This window comes from Eptatretus burgeri, chromosome 19 (genome assembly GCF_056783735.1).
Source record: "Eptatretus burgeri isolate ZD-2024b chromosome 19, Ebu_testis_v1, whole genome shotgun sequence".
Classification (NCBI taxonomy): Eukaryota; Metazoa; Chordata; class Myxini; order Myxiniformes; family Myxinidae; genus Eptatretus; species Eptatretus burgeri.
In genome coordinates this window covers 1,015,503-1,035,372 of record NC_140979.1, presented here as the reverse complement: position 1 = coordinate 1,035,372, position 19,870 = coordinate 1,015,503, and the positions used below count along the sequence as shown (strand labels likewise).

At 45.7% G+C, this 19,870-nt stretch overlaps 1 protein-coding gene across 7 annotated transcripts; it reads right to left on the bottom strand.

Annotated features, from left to right (window-relative positions):
• Positions 1–1,828: 1,828 nt before the first annotated feature.
• Positions 1,829–17,952, bottom strand: LOC147008361 (kelch-like protein 10). 7 transcript variants are annotated; one of them, XM_085864846.1, is made up of 8 exons: positions 15,688–15,779; positions 15,444–15,598; positions 13,792–13,950; positions 10,436–10,925; positions 7,313–7,720; positions 5,394–5,591; positions 3,828–3,977; positions 1,829–2,177 (listed from the first exon to the last, which is right to left on the bottom strand). In XM_085864846.1, exons 3-8 carry the CDS (start codon positions 13,941–13,943, stop codon positions 1,875–1,877), a joined length of 1,701 nt encoding a protein of 566 aa, XP_085720972.1. In that variant the 5' UTR covers positions 13,944–13,950; positions 15,444–15,598; positions 15,688–15,779; the 3' UTR covers positions 1,829–1,874. The 7 variants fall into 7 exon arrangements, with proteins under 7 accessions (XP_085720972.1, XP_085720976.1, XP_085720975.1 ...); XM_085864850.1 differs by lacking the exons at positions 15,444–15,598; positions 15,688–15,779 and adding an exon at positions 17,811–17,952 and having other exon boundaries at positions 13,792–13,947; XM_085864849.1 differs by lacking the exon at positions 15,444–15,598 and having other exon boundaries at positions 15,688–15,774.
• Between the last annotated feature and the right edge of the window lie 1,918 nt (positions 17,953–19,870).

Below are 19,870 nucleotides of genomic sequence, written 5' to 3'. Positions count from 1 at the left end.
ACAATGCAATCAGCCTGATGGGGCAGGGACGCTAGACAATGCAATCAGCCTGATGGGGCGGGGCAACTAGACAATGCAATCAGCCTGATGGGGGCGGGGACACCAGACAATGCAATCAGCCTGATGGGGGCAGTGCCGCTAGATAATGCAATCAGCCTGATGGGGGCAGTGTCGCTAGATAATGCAATCAGCCTGATGGGGGCAGTGCCGCTAGATAATGCAATCAGCCTGATGGGGCGGAGCAACTCGACAATGCAATCAGCCTGATGGGGGCAGGGATGCCAGACATTGCAATCAGCCTGATGGGGGCAGGGATGCCAGACAATGCAATCAGCCTGATGGGGGCAGTGCCGCTAGACAATGCAATCAGCCTGATGGGGGCGGGGCCACTAGACAACGCAATGGGTCACCAGACAATGCAATGCAAGACAACGCAATCAGCTTGATAGGGGTGGGGCCGCTAGACAATGCAATCAGCCTGATGGGGGCGGGGCCACTAGACAATGCAATGGGTCGCCAGACAATGCAACGCAAGACAATGCAATCAGCTTGATAGGGGTGGGCCGCTTGACAATGCAATAAGCCCGATGGGGGGTGGGGCCACTAAACAATGCAACACCAGATGGATCACAGCTGCATGCACACTGGTGGACACAAACATGCTGAGCCGAACATGGCAAGAACTCGGGTACCGCCTTGATGTCCGCGCACAACAAACGGAGCTCACATTGAATTGTATTGATGGTGTGCACAACACTATCAGTTTTTGTGTCATATAAACCAAAGGGTGTTGTTGTATCATTTGTGATTCCAAAACATATTAACAACCAAAGTTGTCCATGTCTTTTTGGAACACTATATATTTATATATATATATATATACAATCTCATTTCTTGCCATGTAAAGGTCATTAAAAAAACATGATGTTGACACTAACCCTATTCTTACTCTGAACTGAACAATGACAGGAAGGGACATTAGTCAAAGGTGCTGCTGACACACAATGGCCTACTCTCCAAAAGATCCTCCAGAAATATTTCAATGACTCCAACTTGTCAGCAGAGAATCATCACATCGGGTTGAAGTTAAGCTTGGTCTCGTTGGACCATTTAACCCAGTTGAGATAGTTACAAACTTATCACCGACCGATGTGATATCTTGTAAGTTTAATAAGTTTCACATAACTCTGTGAAAAATAGATGAAACACCCTGATACTCCAACTTGTTCTGTAACTTCTCCTAATAAAGCCGTGCACCAAGCTTCACTTGAATAAGTTATAGATTTTGGGTAAAGTCTGAAAAACCACAGGTGGGACAGCTGGACGGACATAGAGCAAACTGAGAGTCCCCTCTGGTGAAACCAGTTTGGGGACCAATAAAAGTGGGTGGTGGGGATGTTCCTGGTACTCTACTGAGAATTATTTGTGAAATGAAGAAATGAGGTCACCTGATGCCCACTTGGCATATTAGAGGTGAGGACACTGGACCGGCTGCATGTTACGGGTTGAAATCCAGCCGAAGGAAGCTGTATTGAGGAAATGAATTTTCAAGTATTTCGAAACAGATCATCTCCGGAGAACGAGCTCATGAAAGACCTTTATGGAGGGGAATCAATCTGCATCCATTACAAATCCTCGTCTACACGTGACGTCAGTCCCAACAGTGTGATTGACTCATGTTGATGTCCTTGGGACAGTGTGAGACAACCCCACTCCACTTTCACCATCTTCAGTGCACTCAGTGCTTACAATTTCTTGAAAACCGAAACATTTAAAGTTTTGAAACAAAAGTTCTCATCACGCCACTGGCTTGAAGGCACGAACAAGCTTTTTGCTTTATTGAATTTTTATTTTGTGGCTCCATTTGTCACAATTCAATGACTTATGTACAGGTGCACGTTCGGCAATTTGCTCACGACGCAACAGCTCAGTGCGCTGCGACAGATGCTCATGTCCTGGGCGTGCTTCCATTCATTTGTCAGATGATCATAAAATTCGACACTATCGATGGTCGTTAAGCCGTCGTAACCCCCTGCAACAAACAGCATGTCATCAAGGAGCTCCAGGCCAAAGTTGCTCCGAGGATTGAACATCGATGCCACGAGAGTCCAGGTGTTGTCTGATGGATTGTATGCCTCGACTGAGCACAGACGTTCCTCGCCGTCAAAGCCACCGACCTGTGTGAACACAAAGACACGTCCTCTTTATACCCAGCATCTACTCAAGAGGTTAGTCCCTTTCTTTATTTTCCTTTACCTAGCCTACCTGACAATTTTACCTGCCTGCTCACCCACTCATGCATTCAAACATAATAGTTTTGTCCGTATATCGGATATCAATGGGTGTACATGTATGTGTCTTTAACCGTTTATGTTTGAGGGTTCAGCAAAAAATATATTTATCATTGGTCTTCTCTTGTCTGTTACTTGGCTTTTTAGATCAGGGCGTCACGTGTGTGATGCAAAGCTATCTGGCAGTGTCCATCAGAGAAGAAATCTGTAAGCCGACCCAGCTACTGGCACACAAACTAATCTTTATAAAAGGCATCGTGGAATCTTTGAGGCTTACTGTCATGGAGCGATGTGTGTATGTATGTATGGAGCCGAAACTCTAGGGATTGCATCTGTAATACGAGAAGAGCACTCGGTAGAGCTCATACCTCCGACATGCAATGCCTGATCCAGGAAAACATATCGGGCCCAATAAATTATTGATATATCGTGCTACACTGTTGGACCCTGACATTCGTGGGGGATACTTTCCTGAAAAATGCTGCGAATGTCGAATCCGCGAATGTTGGGATGTTGTTTCAATGGGAAAAAGGGGGATATGTTACTGGCGGTTCGTGATACATCAGGGAAAATCAAAAATCCTGTGAAAAACCGCGAATACGTGAATCACACACCTTCAAAATCACACACCAAGTTAATTGGCCTCCACCTGTGTTCAATTGTAGTCATTCTGATTATTTCAGAATAAAATCAGCTGTTCCTGTAGGTTTCCTATGTTGGGTCGTGCATTTCACAGCAAATACTCAACCATGAGCACCAAGGAGCATTCAAAAGATCTCTGGGATAAAGTTGTGGAAAGGCACCGATCAGGGGATGGCTAAAAAAATATTTCAAAAGCCTTGAATATCCCTTGGAGCACAGTCAAGACAATCATTAAGTAGTGGAAGGCATATGGTACCACCAAGACCTTGCCTAGAACAGGCCGTCCCTCCAAACTGGATGGCCAAGCAAGGAGGAGACTGATCAGAGAGGCCACCAAGAGGCCAATGGGAACTTTGAAACAGCTGCAGGCCTTTATGGCAAAGATTGTCCACTGTGTGCATGTAACAACAATATCCCAAGGACTACACAAGTCTGGTTGTATGATAAGGAGGCAAGATGGAAGCCATTACTCAAAAAAGCCCACCTTTAGCCCGTATGAGGTATGCCAAAAAACACTCTGGAGATTGTGAAGCTATGTGGAAAAAACTTTTGTGGTCTGACGAAACCAAGATGGAACTTTTTGGCCGAAATACAAAACGTCACGTTTGGCACAAACCCAACACAGCACATCATCCAAAGAACACCATCCCTACTGTGAGGCATGGTGGTGGCAGCATCATGTTATGGGGGTGTTTCTCATCAGCAGGGACTGAGGACCTTGTCAGGTTAGAAGTGAAAATGGATGGAGAAAAATACAGAAAAATCCAATGGCGATAAGACAATGGTTCACAACACCTACTAGGATCCTCATGCAGACTGCTTGACCTTTTTAGTGTTGCGAACAATAGAAAAGGTGAGTGGAAGTTTGTGCATGGATTGTTTGCGGTATCTCACAGCGTATATGAGGTTATTATACGTAATGACACCAATGCCACTCCGGCAGCTATTCATTCGTGAGATTTCCGTCCATTCATTTGATTCTGGTACGAAGTACTCCGCACTCGCGAGGCATTCAATGCCATCGAAGCCTCCGCAAACGTATATCTAGAGCGGAAGAGAACATCAAGGTGAGAAGCACAATATCTCCCACAAACAATGTATCAGTTTAACATTGAAAAGAAATGTGAAATAAATGGGAAGAAGTATAACAAAGACAATGAGGATCATCGCAGTGGAAACTAGAACGGCACTCGGTGGCGCGCATACCTCCGTCAGGCGAAACAGTTGATGTTTTGTATCCCTCTGATAGGCCGGATCTGCATCTTGACCTTCACCAAAATCGAATCAGTGTGTTCTTGTCATCTACCCAACTGATCCCCAAATTTTGTTGGAACCCGTCCACAATTTTGAAACATCGTTCTGGTTATCGTCTCTCTCTCTCTCTCTCTCTCTCTCTCTCTCTCTCTCTCTCTCTCTCTCTCTCTCTCTCTCTCTCTCTCTCTCTCTATCTCTCTCTCTCTCTCTCTCTCTCTCTCTCTCTCTCTCTCTCTCTCTCTCTCTCTCTCTCATCACTTGTAAATTAAAAAAAAATTACTGAATCCGGATCTTCACCAAAATCTCATCAATTGGTCGTCGTCACGCAACCAACCCGTCCACCAAGTTTCGACCGAATCCGTCAACAAATGTTTGAGACATCCCACTCACAGACAAACAAACAGGGGGTCAACACATAACCTCCATCCACCTTCGACGACAGAGGTGATAAGGAGAAAAAAATAATAAACCAATGTCACCCGCAGGGTGACCCGTATCTTGCCAAAAGGTGACCACGTGTGACTTCTTTAAGGTCACACTGAGGTGAACAGAGCTGCTATCCACGAGGAGCGACTCCTTGAGGAATATCTGCCGACGAGAGATTCCGATGAAAATCGTTCTACAGAGTAACCATGAAAAATATGCGTTTGCCTTATAACGTCACCAAATGACGTCATAATGTCTCAAGCTTGACATATCTAGAAAGCACTCATCGAGGTGTTCAATTTGAGGTACAACACGATATGGTTCCTAAAACTTGAAAATTTGACCTTGGGGTCAAATATGTTTGACCTTTGGTGCTAACCATGAAGGTCAAGGCCAATCGCCACCAAAAATTAATCAGCTGAGCGCCAGACCATGAACTATATTCCCATGAAGTTTGAAGACGATCCGATCAAAATTACTCAAAAAATAAGGGTTTCGTCGACTCCCCTGATTTGCGCCAAAGTGACCTTGACCTTTGACCTTGACCTTCAAAATTTTGTGCACTGAAAGGGACCTATATAGGCCTCTGATATGCGAAGTTACAAAAATTTCCGATGATAACTGTGCTCTGCAGAATTTTTTTATACGTGATTACAGACAAACAAACAAACAAACAAACAAACAAAAAAAAAAAAACATACAAGCTGACGAACATACCTTGCAAAAACTTCGTTTTGGCAAGATAATAATGTGAAGAAATTATTTCAAATGTGGTGTTACCTTGCCACCGAGTACGGATGCACCCGCATCGCTGCGTTTTTCATTCATGGGCGCGACCATGGTCCATTGATTGGTTCTTGGATTGTAGCGTTCAGCTGAATTTACGCGTTCATGGCCATCAAATCCTCCGAGGGCGTAGATGAGGTTATCATGTACAGCAATGCTGATGTAACAACGCGTGACGTACATTGGAGCAATCTGGAAAAAATATTTTAATCACAGTTTATTAATTTTATATCACACACGTGTTCATGCCCAAATATGGGGAAATGCTTTGATCACTTCGTTCATCGTGCATACCAGCAGACAACAAACCACATCGACAAGACGATTAACATAATACTTGACAAACATAATGTACGTACACATGTAGCAAATCAAATAATTTTGGGATGTTGTTCAGGACCAAATATTCATCAGTCACATGGTGGAATTTGTTATTACAGATCCGCTTCCCAGTATATACTCCCAAACTACCTCTTCCCTTCCTTAGGCGAAATTATCAGAACATGGTCTGATGAGACGAAAATTGGACTTTTTGGTCTAAATTCAAACCGGTACATCTGGAGCAAGCCGAATACTGCATGCACATCACCCAATTAACACGTCCATCCCTACTGTCAATCATGGTGGTGACAACATCATTTTATGGGGCTGCTTTTCATCAGCGGGGACTGGCAAGCTTGTCAGGATAGAAGGGACAATGGACAATGGACGGTGCAAAGTACAGGAGAATCCTTGATGAAAACCTGCTCGAGTCAGCCATGAATCTGAAACTGGGTAGGAGATACACATTTCAGAACAATGGTCCGAAGCACAAATCTCAAGCCACAATGCAGTGGCTGAACAAGAAGAAAATAAATGTTCTTGAGTGGCCCAGTCGAAGTCCTGACTTGAACCAAATTTAACATTTATGGCGAGACTTAAAGATTGCAGTCCATCGACGATCCCCATTAAACTTGGCCGAACTGGAGGAAGTTTCACATGAAGAGTGGGTAAAGATTTCACCATCTCACTGTGCAAAGCTGGTTTTGACCTACCCACAAAGACTCAGAGCAGTCATTGCTGCAAAAGGTGCTTCCACCAGGTACTGACCTGAGGGGCTGAATATTTTTGTATCCAGAGAATTTTGAGTTGTACATGTTTTTTGCAGGTATTCCTGACATGTAACCTCCATGAAGTATCACAGTGTTGAGTTTAATCTCTTCAGGATTGGATAGAGATTTTTTAAATTCATTTTTTTGACGCCTCCCACACTCTTCCAGCTGAAGAAGTTGCATGAAGCAACCCAGGAAGGTCTACACAAGGTAAGCGCTTTTGCTGTTTCGAACCCTTCCCAGAGTTCCTCCACAACTAGACGTTCACACATCGTACACACAATGCTACACACATCGGACCGAACACCTCACACACTCCTCTTGCCGAAGAAGCTGCATAAAGCAACCTTAGAAGGCATGCACAAGGTAAGGTCTTTCTTTATTATTTATATATTGACTGTTTTTGACATTTGGACGTGGTACATGCTTGGGAGCCTCATTGGTATGCATCGCTGTCTGCGCTCTCGCTGAAGATTCGCCAATAAGCGATGAAACCGCTCTGGTAGCTGAGGGGGGGGGTGTAGTATTGGGATTTTCATGTGTGTACGATGTGTGAACATCTTTATAGTTGTGGAGGAACTTTCGGAAGGGTTCGAAACAGCATAGCGCTTACCTTGTGTAGGTCTTCTTGGGTTGCTTTATGCAGCTTCTTCGGCTGGAGTATGGGAGCGATCAATTGAATATATATCTTCTCAAGACACTCAAAATGGTAAAGGTTTCAACAAAAAAAAATTGTACACAATGTCGAGGCTCATTTAAGAGCTAAACTAAGATGAGCGCTAAATTATTAAGACAAGGGAATAACAATTGATAATAACAAACCTGCTTCCAAACGCGGTTGACCGGGTCAAATCGTCGACCATCACTGAAGTAATTTAAACTGTCAAAGCCACCCACAAGATATATGAATCCATCGAGGTAGGCGGTTTCAAAGTAGGCCCTCGGTGCTTCCTCTTCCGGCGTCACGTTGACCCAGGTGTCGGTTCTTGGGTTGTAGGTTTCAATGGCATTGGTCGGGGACCCGGCGTTCCAGCCACCGATGGCAAACAGGACAGAAGACGGCAAGCGTGGCCGTGTCAACGCGGAATGGTGTTTCGATCTGAGGTTCGAATCTTTCTGGAGCTTGCTTGCGAAATTGAGAAGACGGTGACATTTTTTTGACCTCTTCACGTATTCATTGCACCTCGCCACGTCGATCAAGCGATTGGAGGGCTGTACGCCAAAGCGAACCTATGGGAAATGGGCGTGTTAATGGACGGCACAGAGAGATCAACCATACATGCTGGTGTAACCACGGATAACCGAGGTAACTTAAACACACTAACATTGAGCGTCATTAGCCCGTTACCCCCTGTCCAGCGGGAGACGGTGTTTTGAATCACTTCTGTGTGTCTGTGTCTGTGTGTCTGTTTGGGCCGTGACAAATTTTACCATTTGAGCTGTTGTCATCAAATTTTGAACAAAGCTTTATTGAAAGAATATGGAGATGTCAAGTTAAGAATTTGGTCAAAAGGTCAAGAGGTCAAAAGTACTGTTCAGCACACGGAAGAAAAAGTCCGAACACAAAGCGGATGGGCTTCGCACTTTGAGATGCTTTCTGTATGTCGTAACAGTAAGCTGGTAAAGTTCGAGCCTGGATGACGGCAACACGTAATTCATTATGTTGTGGAGCCATTGCCCCCACGAGATGGTGAATCATGTCCTATTATACATGAGGGCCGTACCGGAAGTCATCAGCACGTTCATTGTACAGCAAAACAAAGGTACATGGAAGAAAACTCATATTGCCAAGAATAACTGGACGGACCACGTTACTTTCCTCCAAAATATCCAGAATGATCCACGCTTTTCTGCACGCGCTGCACGAGCTTAAAATCCTGCTGAGGTGGAACTCCGTTCCTACACTTCACAACCAGCTACGCACGGCCACCTGGACTTCCTCATCGTTTTCATAGTGATGGCCTCTCATGTGATCTTTCAAGGGCCCGAATAGATGGTAGTTCATGGAAGAAGGGCAAGTCCAGACTGTACGGGTGTTGTGGAGTACTTATTCCTAATAACAATAATAATAATAACAACGAGAGGCGCAATGCTTTATAACTGCGAGCAGTTATTGCCGGGTACCATGACGCCTCATTTCGATACAACCCCGCTTCGATCGGACACCTGACCCACAACGTCCTCTTTATCAAGAAAATGTTATTTAATTTATTTCCTTCAATCGAATAGAGACACCAAACCACATGACCGATCAAATATTCGTCATCACCTGCCTCCTCCCACCCCAGACCTTCCTCCTCCCACCTGAATCCCTCTGGATACTCACCCCACTCCTTTCCCATCCCACCACAGTCCCTCCAGACTCCCATCCCACCCTCCCTCCCCCCAACGCAGTCTCTCTGGACACCCACCTCACCACTTCTCCCTGCCAGCACAGTCCCTCCGGACTCCCACCCCCACCCCTTCCCCCTCCCAGTCCCTCTGGACACCCACCCCCACCCTCCCCTCCCACCACAGCCCCTGTCTCCTCCAACCCCACCCCTTCCCTCCCACCACAGCCCCTGCCTCCTCCCACCCCACCTCTTCCCACCACAGCCCCTGCCTCCTCCCACCCCACCTCTTCCCACCACAGCCCCTGCCTCCTCCCACCCCACCTCTTCCCACCACAGCCCCTGCCTCCTCCCACCCCACCTCTTCCCACCACAGCCCCTGCCTCCTCCCACCCCACCTTTTCCCACCACAGCCCCTGCCTCCTCCCATCCCACCTCTTCCCACCACAGCCCCTGCCTCCTCCCACTCCACCACTTCCCCTCCCACCACACCCCCTGTCTCCTCCAACCCCACCCCTTACGGAGCATCGGGTCTCCTCTCAGGGCACGTTGAACGTGCAGAAAGTCATCCAATCAATCAGTACATTGGTTGTGGTTGCCACCAACCTCTTCGCACGCATCCCTGCCATGACGGTGGTACGACCACATCTCTCGCTTCGCGCACACAGCGTTCTCAAACATTCAGGCCAAACCTTTCCAGATCCCCCAACCTGTCGATATAACTTTCATCCATGCATCATTTAACACAAACTGTCGATGAGTATTGTTTGGAATTCCTGATGTGTTTGTGCTGAGTAATAGGTATGTCTGAAGTTTTCATCCTTTATCATGAGCTCTCTCGTCCAAGTGTAATTCCTCACCACAAACAGTATCCCTGGTGATTCATCGGCACGGAGTTCCATCGATGAGTTCACCGTCCTTCCAGAGAGGCGTTAACCAGGGTCTCTTGTACGACAGCATCCTCGGTGGACGTTGGATATCCCATGAGGCCTTTTTGAAAGGAGAGAGCCACTCATTTGGTGGCATTCTGGGCAGAATTATAAATTCCTGAAATCGTTCCGGATTGCTTTGGTCGTAAGCACCGGGTGATGAAGGTCGCGACCGATTTCGGGCGTGAGAGGTGAAAGCTGGGCATCTTGATGAAACGTGATCAGCAGTTTATCATCCCTATCGCTCAAGCCAATAGAGAACAGAATAAATTATTTGATCAATAATCTCCACCATGACTGGCAGTCTCAAGATGTGGCCACGCCGAGTTTCTCAAGTCACCTGAGCAGCAAGTTACAGGTGATTACGTACATGCACTCTCACCATGTCCGATAAAATGGACGTGCACGACCACAGAAATGTTCGCTTTGGCTGTTGTTGTCATGATACCTTCTCCAAGGAAGGCATGGGGATACCAACAACAACAACAACAACAACAACAACCGGCACCATCAGCACCACTCTCATTATTGGCTGGCCTGGCCGCTTTCGCCTTTCAGTTGGAATTAATTCTCAGAAAATTACTTTTTAATAACCGGTGGTAAGTTAGAAAATAATTTTTAAATTTACACCTGAATCTTTGGGAAAACTGTGAATGAGAATGAAAGGAAATGGGCAAAGCAAATACCTTGGGGAGTAAACGCGTCATGTACATCTTTCGGCTGTCCGGCTGGTGACCGATCCACTTCACAATGGAGTGAAACACAAACTCTTCTTTGTTCACATTGAGGGTGTCTTCTGAGATGATCTGATCCAGGTCATCAACAACAAGTTCCACAAGTTCCTCACTCTTTTCCACCACGTCCTTGAAGTGCGACAAGATGAACTCGTACGTCGTTCGCTCAAGGCATTCACTAAAATATGACTTCGCAAACTTGTGCATTCCGATACAATTCTCAGGGGACAGCCGACTCTTCAGGAAGTTGCAGCAGTGGTGGACGACCCTTGGGAAAGCAAACCGAGTGGCAGCGGAAAACAATCTCTCCACGTTGTTTTCTGTGATGTGCACGGGCCTCATGTAGGCAGATTCGATCAGTGACCGCATAATGTCTGGAGTCACCTCCTTCGTCGCAAACTCGCGTTGCTCTTCACTTTCAACCGTCCTGGTGAATAATATCCTGTGTGGTGGTTCGGGGGTTGCAATTGGGAGTTTGAAGCAGGGATACGATGATTGTTAAACATTATTATTGTCACAAGATCACTCAACTGGTAGCATACTTACCTCGAAACTGTCCGGTCATCTAAAGTGACTGCAATTGTCATCTGTTTCCATGGCAACAGAGGGGAAAGCATTGTAAAGCACACTATAGAGTGAGATTGTTAAACTGGCGGCGAGCACTCACTCTCTTGTGAACAGTTGAGATCCCAGGGTTTCTTTCAAAGAGCAGACCTTTAATCTGGTACCCCAAATTCCCTGTTTGGCTCACAATGAGCTTGATCATCTTTCTCTCCTCGTTCGGCCTCTTCATGGTCTATAATCACTTCCTGCAGGGAACTCCATTGAGAGTCTCTGATGGCTGTCCAAATCGTTGTTGTAATTTGTTTTTTTCGAAAACAACAAACAAAAAAATGATCCAATTCCCCTGCTAACCCCCTGCCCCCCTCTGCGGAATATCCTCTTTCCTCCCCATGTTGCTTTTCCATGGAAGGCAGTCTCAAATCACAAGTGATTCTATCAGGATTACATGCAGTGGGGTCCAAAGTCTGAGTCCAGGATTACATGCAGTGAGGTCCAAAGTCTGAGTCCAGGATGACATGCAGTGAGGTCCAAAGTCTGAGACCAGGATGACATGCAGTGAGGTCCAAAGTCTGAGACCAGGATGACATGCAGTGAGGTCCAAAGTCTGAGTCCAGAATTACATGCAGTGGGGTCCAAAGTCTGAGTCCAGGATGACATGAAGTGGGGTCCAAAGTCTGAGTCCAGGATTACATGCAGTGAGGTCCAAAGTCTGAGTCCAGGATTACATGCAATGGGGTCCAAAGTCTGAGTCCAGGATTACATCCTGACAAGTGCCCGAGTCCTTGCTGATGAGAAACATCGCCATAACATGATGCTGCCACCACCATGCTGCACAGTTGGGGATGGTGTTCTTTGGGTGATGTACTGTGCTGGGCTTATGCCAAATGTATCGTTTTGCATTTAGGCCAAAAAGTTCCATCTTGGATTCGTCAGACCACAAAACTTTTTGCCACGTCACTTCAGAATCTCCAGAGTGGTTTTTTGCATGCCTCAAACGGGACTCAAGGTGGGCTTTTTTGAGTAATCGCTTCCTTCTTGCAACCCTACTGCATAGGTCAGACTTGTGGAGTGCTTGGGATATTGTTGTCACATGCACACAGTGAACAGTCTTTGGCATAAAGGCCTACAGCTCTTTCAAAGTTGCCATTGGCCTCTTGGTGGCCTCTCTGATCAGTCTCCTCCTTGCTTGGTCATCCAGTTTGGAGGGACGGCCTGATCGAGGCAGGGTCTTGGTGGTACCATACACCTTCCACTTCTTAATGATTGTCTTGACTGTGCTCCAAGGGATATTCAAGGCCTTTGAAATATTTTTATACCCATCCCCTGATCTGTGCCTTTCCACAACTTTATCCCAGAGGTCTTTTGAAAGCTCCTTGGTGCTCATGGTTGAGTCTTTGCTGTGAAATGCACTACCCAGCAGAGGAAACCGACAGGAACAGCTGATTTTATTCTGAAATAATCAGAATCACTACAATTTAACACAGGTGGAGGCCAATTAACTTGGTGTGTGATCTTGAAGGTGACTGATTACACCTGAGCTAATTTACAATTGCTATTACTGTATAAGGGGGGTGGGTGGACACTTATCCCACCAAGATGTTCTAGTTTTATATTTTTAATTAATTTTCTAAAATTTGTCGAATTTCTTCATCACCTGGAAGTTGTGGGTTACGATGTGTAAATAAAGTTTGAAAAAGCCTCATTTAATGGAATTTAATTCCAGCATTTGAGGAAACAAAAGTTGAAATTTTTGAAAGGGGGTGTAGACGTTCTTCAGGCACTGTAGATTGAGCTTCAGTGTCTGTCCAAGCCAGAACATCATTACCATTTGGGCAAACACCAATTAATAAAATCGACATTTTTTTTTCACTGTTGTGTTCGTCAAGTTAAGTTCGAGTACAAAATGGATGTGGATGGCCTTTGCATTTCGAGATGCTTCCTCGTTTTGTTTCCGATTAGAATGTGGTGAACCACTTCATTTGAATGAGTGGAGGTAAGCGATTGGACCAACAAGGGGAAACGTTTCTCCAGGTGGGAGAATATGGGAATAAAGACAAGTTGTATTGAGCAGAACACTTGGACATTGAGGAGGTTCACATGAAGTGATTCTGTGGTTGGATTTGTGGGCAGGAAAGTAAATGGAGTCAAGAAAGCTAGGAATATAATCAAAGGTAGACCAGAATTCGTGTATCATTCCAATTTGTGGGATAACCTCGAGTTATGTACACTCGACATTGGGATGTCCGACGTGAGCTCGAATCCGTACGCAGCTATAAACTGTCATCCTGGTGTTTTGCATGCAGGAAAATCCATCGATGTGTGTGCCGCCCATGGGATGGACGATAAACTGGGTGTTCCATCTGACGGCCTCAGGTGCTGGACGTTCCAGATCCCACGGTGTCAGTTTGGTCTAACTTGTCCCACTTTATCACAAGTGTGAAGTTCGTTTCTCCTCTCACCCTCATGAGTACCTCCCTCCTGTCCCTTCTCATCTGCCTACTTCCAACCACCCTGACCTCCACCCCCTCTGCCACTGCGCTTCTACAAACCATGAGAATGTCGACTTGCAGCATCGGACTTGAGAAGCGAATCAACCAGAGGCACTTGAAGTATTCAACGATTTTAAATCGACGGTGGTTAAAATGTGTAATCGAAACTTGCACTTTATCAACAGCATCTAACCTCTTTCAACAAAGCTGTAACTTGTTCTTGACGACCATTAACGAACGATCGGTTTGACTTGCCTGAAATAGTGGCTGGCGGTGCACATGACGTTCTTGTGTATGTTAAAGGTGACTCCATCCACTTTGAAGACGGCGTCACAGAGAGACCCTTCAAGTCTCTGTTCGTTCATGATGTCCCACCAATTCTGCTTCATCTCTCGGTCCATCTCCATGGTTCTGCTGCACAATGGTACACGTGGTCACGTGATAACGTGAAGTGGACTTTTAGGAGAACTGGGGAGACGTTTGGGATGACATGATGGATGAAAGGGATGGGTGGGATATCAAGGTTCACAGGTCAAAGGGAGAGGGTAATGACATCAGGGAAAGGGAGGGAGAGGTGAGGATGTCGTTGTCCACGGGTCAAATCAACGTCAGGCATAAATGGAGGGATGGTAACATGAGGCGATAGCTTAAAATGGAATCAGATTAGTTACGGAGAATCATTGAGAACTTGTCGATAATTTGAGTATGCATGGGTGGTTGAGTCCACGTGCTGAGTGTGTGAGGGTCTCGTGAAGAGATGGTGTGTGATCGGTGAGTAAATTCTTCACCATAAGACTTCGTCAGTGGAGGCATGATAAGACGAAAAAAAAATTCCACCATTTTAAATTTTAACACCTTTTGTCCATGAGCCTGCCACACTTTCCTAATCCCCACTCCCCACCACTCAAATTATATGACGTCACAATCATCGATTATATACAGTAATCTGGTGTTACAGGACTGAAGTGGGAGTGGAGTGGAGTACAGGACACAAACAATGGAGTGGGGAGGAATTGGGAGGGGGCTCCACAAAAGGCTGCGTGCGGTGTACAAGATGGATTGAGAAGGAAACTCTCAAGAGAGAAAACCGGAAAGTTGGAAGGAGGGATTAGGGTGGGGGTGGGGGTTTAACGAGGGTAGACGTGGAAGGAAAAATGGGAATAAAGAGAATGTGGAAGGTCGTTCCACAGCTCGAAAAAAAAAAAAAACTTTAAAAAGACGGAATAAATCAGTGGAGATGAGCAGTGATCCTGGATTTGGAGAGTTTTATCAGAACGGGGTTGATGGTGGACCGTGTGCACCTCGTAGACCTTGTGCCTGGAAGAGACAAAGCGTGGAACGAGGGGAGTGAGAGAGAGAGAGAGAGAGAGAGAGAGAAAGAGAGAGAGAGAGAGAGAGAGAGAGAGAGAGAGAGAGAGAGAGAGAGAGAGAGAGAGAGAGAGAGAGAGCAAGACCAGAAAGAAGGTGTTCGGAGAATGAGAGACCACCAACCTGTCTGCGGTGAGAGAGAGTGAGAGATACAAAGACTCATCCTCATCCTTTTCTCTATTCATGAGTTTTATTGTAATTTCAAGTCCTTCGTGTTTTATTCTTCGCCCCTGAGTGAATGATGGCCAAGTCTTGTGTTTCAGTAAGATTGAATAAGAATACGTGCCATGGTTAAATCTGCTCGAACGTGCCTCTTTTTCTTGAAAAAAAAAACACTTGTTTTTAAATGATTGTTTCCTTGTGTGTTTGTAATAAATAATAGTTTGTTGCTATTTACAATCTGTCTCGGTTATCTTTTCCTTCCTTGGTCCGACGCAGTGCACAACTAAGGTTAGACGGGATGTTCTCACCCAACAATTTGCTTTGTTAACCAGCGCACACTCACGACAGGAATCCGAGTGTGCGATGAGAGCACTAACCCCAATTAGCCGGTCGTCCACAGGTAACGCGAAGTCGTCGTCACGCGAAGAAGTGCAAACCTGCCCGGATTGGCCGTGCCAATCGGCGTTTGTGGATGCTTAGCAACCTGCAGCGACCTCAGGACCGGATGTTCGGGAGGGACCCGAGTTCTTCCCTGATTTGTGCATGATATAATACATTAAATCAAGCACATCTTACCTTAAATATAACATGTCTACCAACCAGCCCAACCATCCCACTCACCTGTGCCTCAAACTGTTCAAATATTCAAACGGTTATTCATAAACGTTTAAAAAAATAAAATAAACGGCTTTCTTGTCTCCTAGCAACCACTGAAATGCCTTTGGACAACTCTCAGTTGAGTTTAAGGGAACACTTTCATGACCTCGCTCCTGTTGGTCATCCATTGCACCATTACAAACATCCTCATCTCCAATAGTTTGAAGAGCAGTGAAATGATTTCCTCCACCAGGAATCCTTCCATCCTGCTCACTACTCCAGGCTTTTTAAACTCCACCACCGAAGATGGACGAGGTCATGTCTGTCTGTTTGTGTACAGGGTATCTCAAAAGGTTGTGGACGGATTCGGATGAAACTTGGTGGACAGCTTAGGTGTGTGCAAGGACGAATTGATTCGGTTTTGGTGAAGGTCCGAATCCGGATCTGGATACGAGAATTATTTAATTTTTTAAAAAGTGATTCTTCACTGTTGAGAGATCGGGCCAACAACGATGTAGAGCACGACATCTCAAACATGTCGAGGGGGTACGCCATTAAAAATAACCTCGAGTCGAACACCAAAACCTTGGTCCACTACACGAGCTACCAGATATCCATCCTGATCCACTGGAAGGTCTTGTTACTATCCCTGGTGTTGGCTTAACGGTTGAGGGTGGTGGGCTTGTGTTCCGAGGATCCTGAGTTCAACTCCCATTCTGCTGTTCAATTAATACCAGGTGGGGTTGACATCCTTCAGATGTCGGCAAATTGAATGCCAGCTTGCTGGTATTCCGTGTCGGAGTGGTGACCCGTCCAGGATTGTGCCAAATCGCCAAGGAGACTGCATAGGCAGCACCAACTACTCTGCACAGACAGAGGATGGTCCCAATGGAATGTCCTGTTTCTGGGAATTCATTCTTCTGGAAGAGAGGTGAGAAAATGAATGACATTGAGGGTGACTGCAATTCAGGTGGCCCTTCAACTTCGACAAAACGGAAACTGACGAAGTACCAAGGTGCCGCTAAATACGGCACGAAGTTTTGTTCCACCTGGACAGCAACATGTCGGTCTATCAACGCAGATAAGACTGTGGAGTGTTTGTGGATCTCAACCGTACGGTGTCGTGCGTTGTCTCGTGTCGCCGGCCAAACCGACTGACAAAACCTTCAAAGAACGTGGGACCAGGGGACAAGCTTCAAATGGAAATCTCTCCCGAAGTTCTAGAACATTCCATTCACCTGATGAATGCCGGTTCGAGGATGCTGAGTGTGATTACTGTCACTGTGTGGGGCATATTGCCAAGGGTTGGACTCCGACAAAGGATCTGAGACGAAGACCCAATTCCTTCGGTACCAGGTCTCTTCGGAGAATCCTTGGCTATCGCTGGTTGGACTTTGTTGTCCAAAGAGCGGTTGCGTAATGTTGATGTGCAATACGGTGGCGAGAGATCCACGGTACCTCTCATGATCGTGGATGGTGTCGGTCCAAGTCTTGGGATTGGCTGAAGGTGTTCAAGTTTAAATAGGCCGAGGACAACGCTCCAGAAGATCTTACCAGGGAGCTCCTGCTGCGGAGGAAAGTGAACCATCACCTCCTGTGGAATCATCAGAAGAGGGGGTGCTCCGTCGCTCTTCTCGCTCCAGAAGACCTCCTATCCAATTGGATTTGTGACCCTTATTTATGAGATCTGGGAATGAACATCTGCAATGGTTCCACAAGGTCGTGTATGGTATTGTTCGTTTACTTGTGGTGACAAAAAGGAAATGGGGAAACCACGTGGGGTTCAGTGAATTGTTGACATGAATCGTTTGATCATTATCGGTGTGTTTGAAGATTTGGGATGTTTGCGGTTGGGATTTATCAACTCCATGTTTCTTCGCAGATCGTGGGTGTTATTCACAGCCGGCACCTTCTGTCATGAGTGCATTTGGAAGTGATTTCGATTTGTTTGTGTGAGTTTAAACAGGAAGTATTGTAACATGTTGTGCTTTTCGGTGGTAGGGAGCGTGCTTGAACTTCCGTGAGTTCGTGTGTTGAGCTGTGATTAAATGCTTTGCCTTCGTCGGACCACCCTTCGTGATACATTTCAAACACAACATGCAGTATACAGTACGTACAGTGCACAAAACATTAAAAAATATTCTTACGGCAATGACGATTCCAATATGTATGAAACAATGGTTCGCCATTCACCCAATGGTTGGAAAGCTCAGCTGGCCTCACCTCACTCACACCTGAAATCATGATAAATCGTACGGTCGCCATTTTGTACTGAGGTCGCCATTTTGTACTGAGGTTGTCATTTTGTACAGAAGCCGCCATTTTGTACAGAGGCCGCCATTTTGTACTGAGGTCGCCATTTTGTACTGAGGTTGTCATTTTGTACTGAGGTTGTCATTTTGTACTGAGGTTGTCATTTTGTACTGAGGTTGTCATTTTGTACTGAGGTTGTCATTTTGTACTGAGGTTGCCATTTTGTACTGAGGTTGTCATTTTGTACTGAGGTTGTCATTTTGTACTGAGGTTGCCATTTTGTACTGAGGTTGCCATTTTGTACTGAGGTCGCCATTTTGTACTGAGGTTGTCATTTTGTACTGAGGTCACCATTTTGTACTGAGGTTGCCATTTTGTACTGAGGTCACCATTTTGTACTGAGGTTGCCATTTTGTACTGAGGTCGCCATTTTGTACTAAGGTTGTCATTTTGTACTGAGGTCACCATTTTGTACTGAGGTTGCCATTTTGTACTGAGGCCCCCATTTTGTACTGAGGTTGCCATTTTATACTGAGGTCACCATTTTGAACTGAGGTTGTCATTTTGTACTGAGGCCGCCATTTTGTACTGAGGTTGCCATTTTGTACTGAGGCCGCCATTTTGTACTGAGGTTGCCATTTTGTACTGAGGTCACCATTTTATACTGAGGACGTCATTTTGTACTGAGGTTGTCATTTTGTACTGAGGCCGCCATTTTGTACTGAGGTTGCCATTTTTTTACTGAGGTCACCATTTTGTACTGAGGACGCCATTTTGTACTGAGGTTGCCATTTTGTACTGAGGTTGCCATTTTGTACTGAGGTCAACATTTTGTACTGAGGACGCCATTTTGTACTGAGGTTGTCATTTTGTACTGAGGTTGCCATTTTGTACTGAGGTTGCCATTTTGTACTGAGGTCACCATTTTGTACTGAGGTCACCATTTTGTACTGAGGTCGCCATTTTGTACTGAGGTTGTCATTTTGTACTGAGGTCACCATTTTGTACTGAGGTCACCATTTTGTACTGAGGACGCCATTTTGTACAAAGGCCACCATTTTGTACTGAGGACGCCATTTTGTACTGAGGCCGCCATTTTGTACTGAGGTCACCATTTTGTACTGAGGTCGTCATTTTGTACTGAGGTCACCATTTTGTACTGAGGCCGCCATTTTGTACTAAGGCCACCATTTTGTAACTTTGCTCACCATAACACATGCTCGGTGTTGTCATATTAACAGATTACATGTTCACAATCGACATGCTCCATCATGCACATTGTACGTTGTCCGTTTCGTGCATTTATCGAAAAAACAAATATCGATCATCTTCATAATGATGTTTTTCTTTCATCTTTTCATTTCTGTAGGTGGTGGTGAACAGTGGGCAGGAGATGCAGGAAGTCCTGTGGGATTGGAAGTATTTGGGAATAATGGGCTGAAGATGAGTACGGAGAAGACAGAAGTGATGTGGGTCAGGCAGCAGAGAAAATGAATGAATATCAGGTGAGAGGATGATGATAAACAAATATTATTTACTTTTTTTTACCTGTGTTTCTCCCTGCAGGCCTTTTCTCTCTCTCTCCCCTTTCTTGAGGTTGTTCACGAGGAAAGGAAGAGAGATATAATCGATTCCTGTTAACCATGTTCCTCCTCATAGGTAATCAATGTTTTATCAATGTACCCCGACGGACGGACACCCAGGCCGCACCGCACCTCTCGTGGTACACCCCGAAGGTCGACGAAGCACTTCACCTTTCCGCACCACCAAACGCCACACTACATCCCACCTTACAATGTTCTGTCCCATCGCATATGTTCCGCTAATTCGGAATTGTGTCCTTGTCACAATGTCCCTGAAACCATTGTTCGAGCTATTTTTGAGTGTTCGAGGTTGTCCTCCCTTTTTACAGGTTTTATCACCTGTGATTCGGGGGCTCGGTTTGATTTCTTTT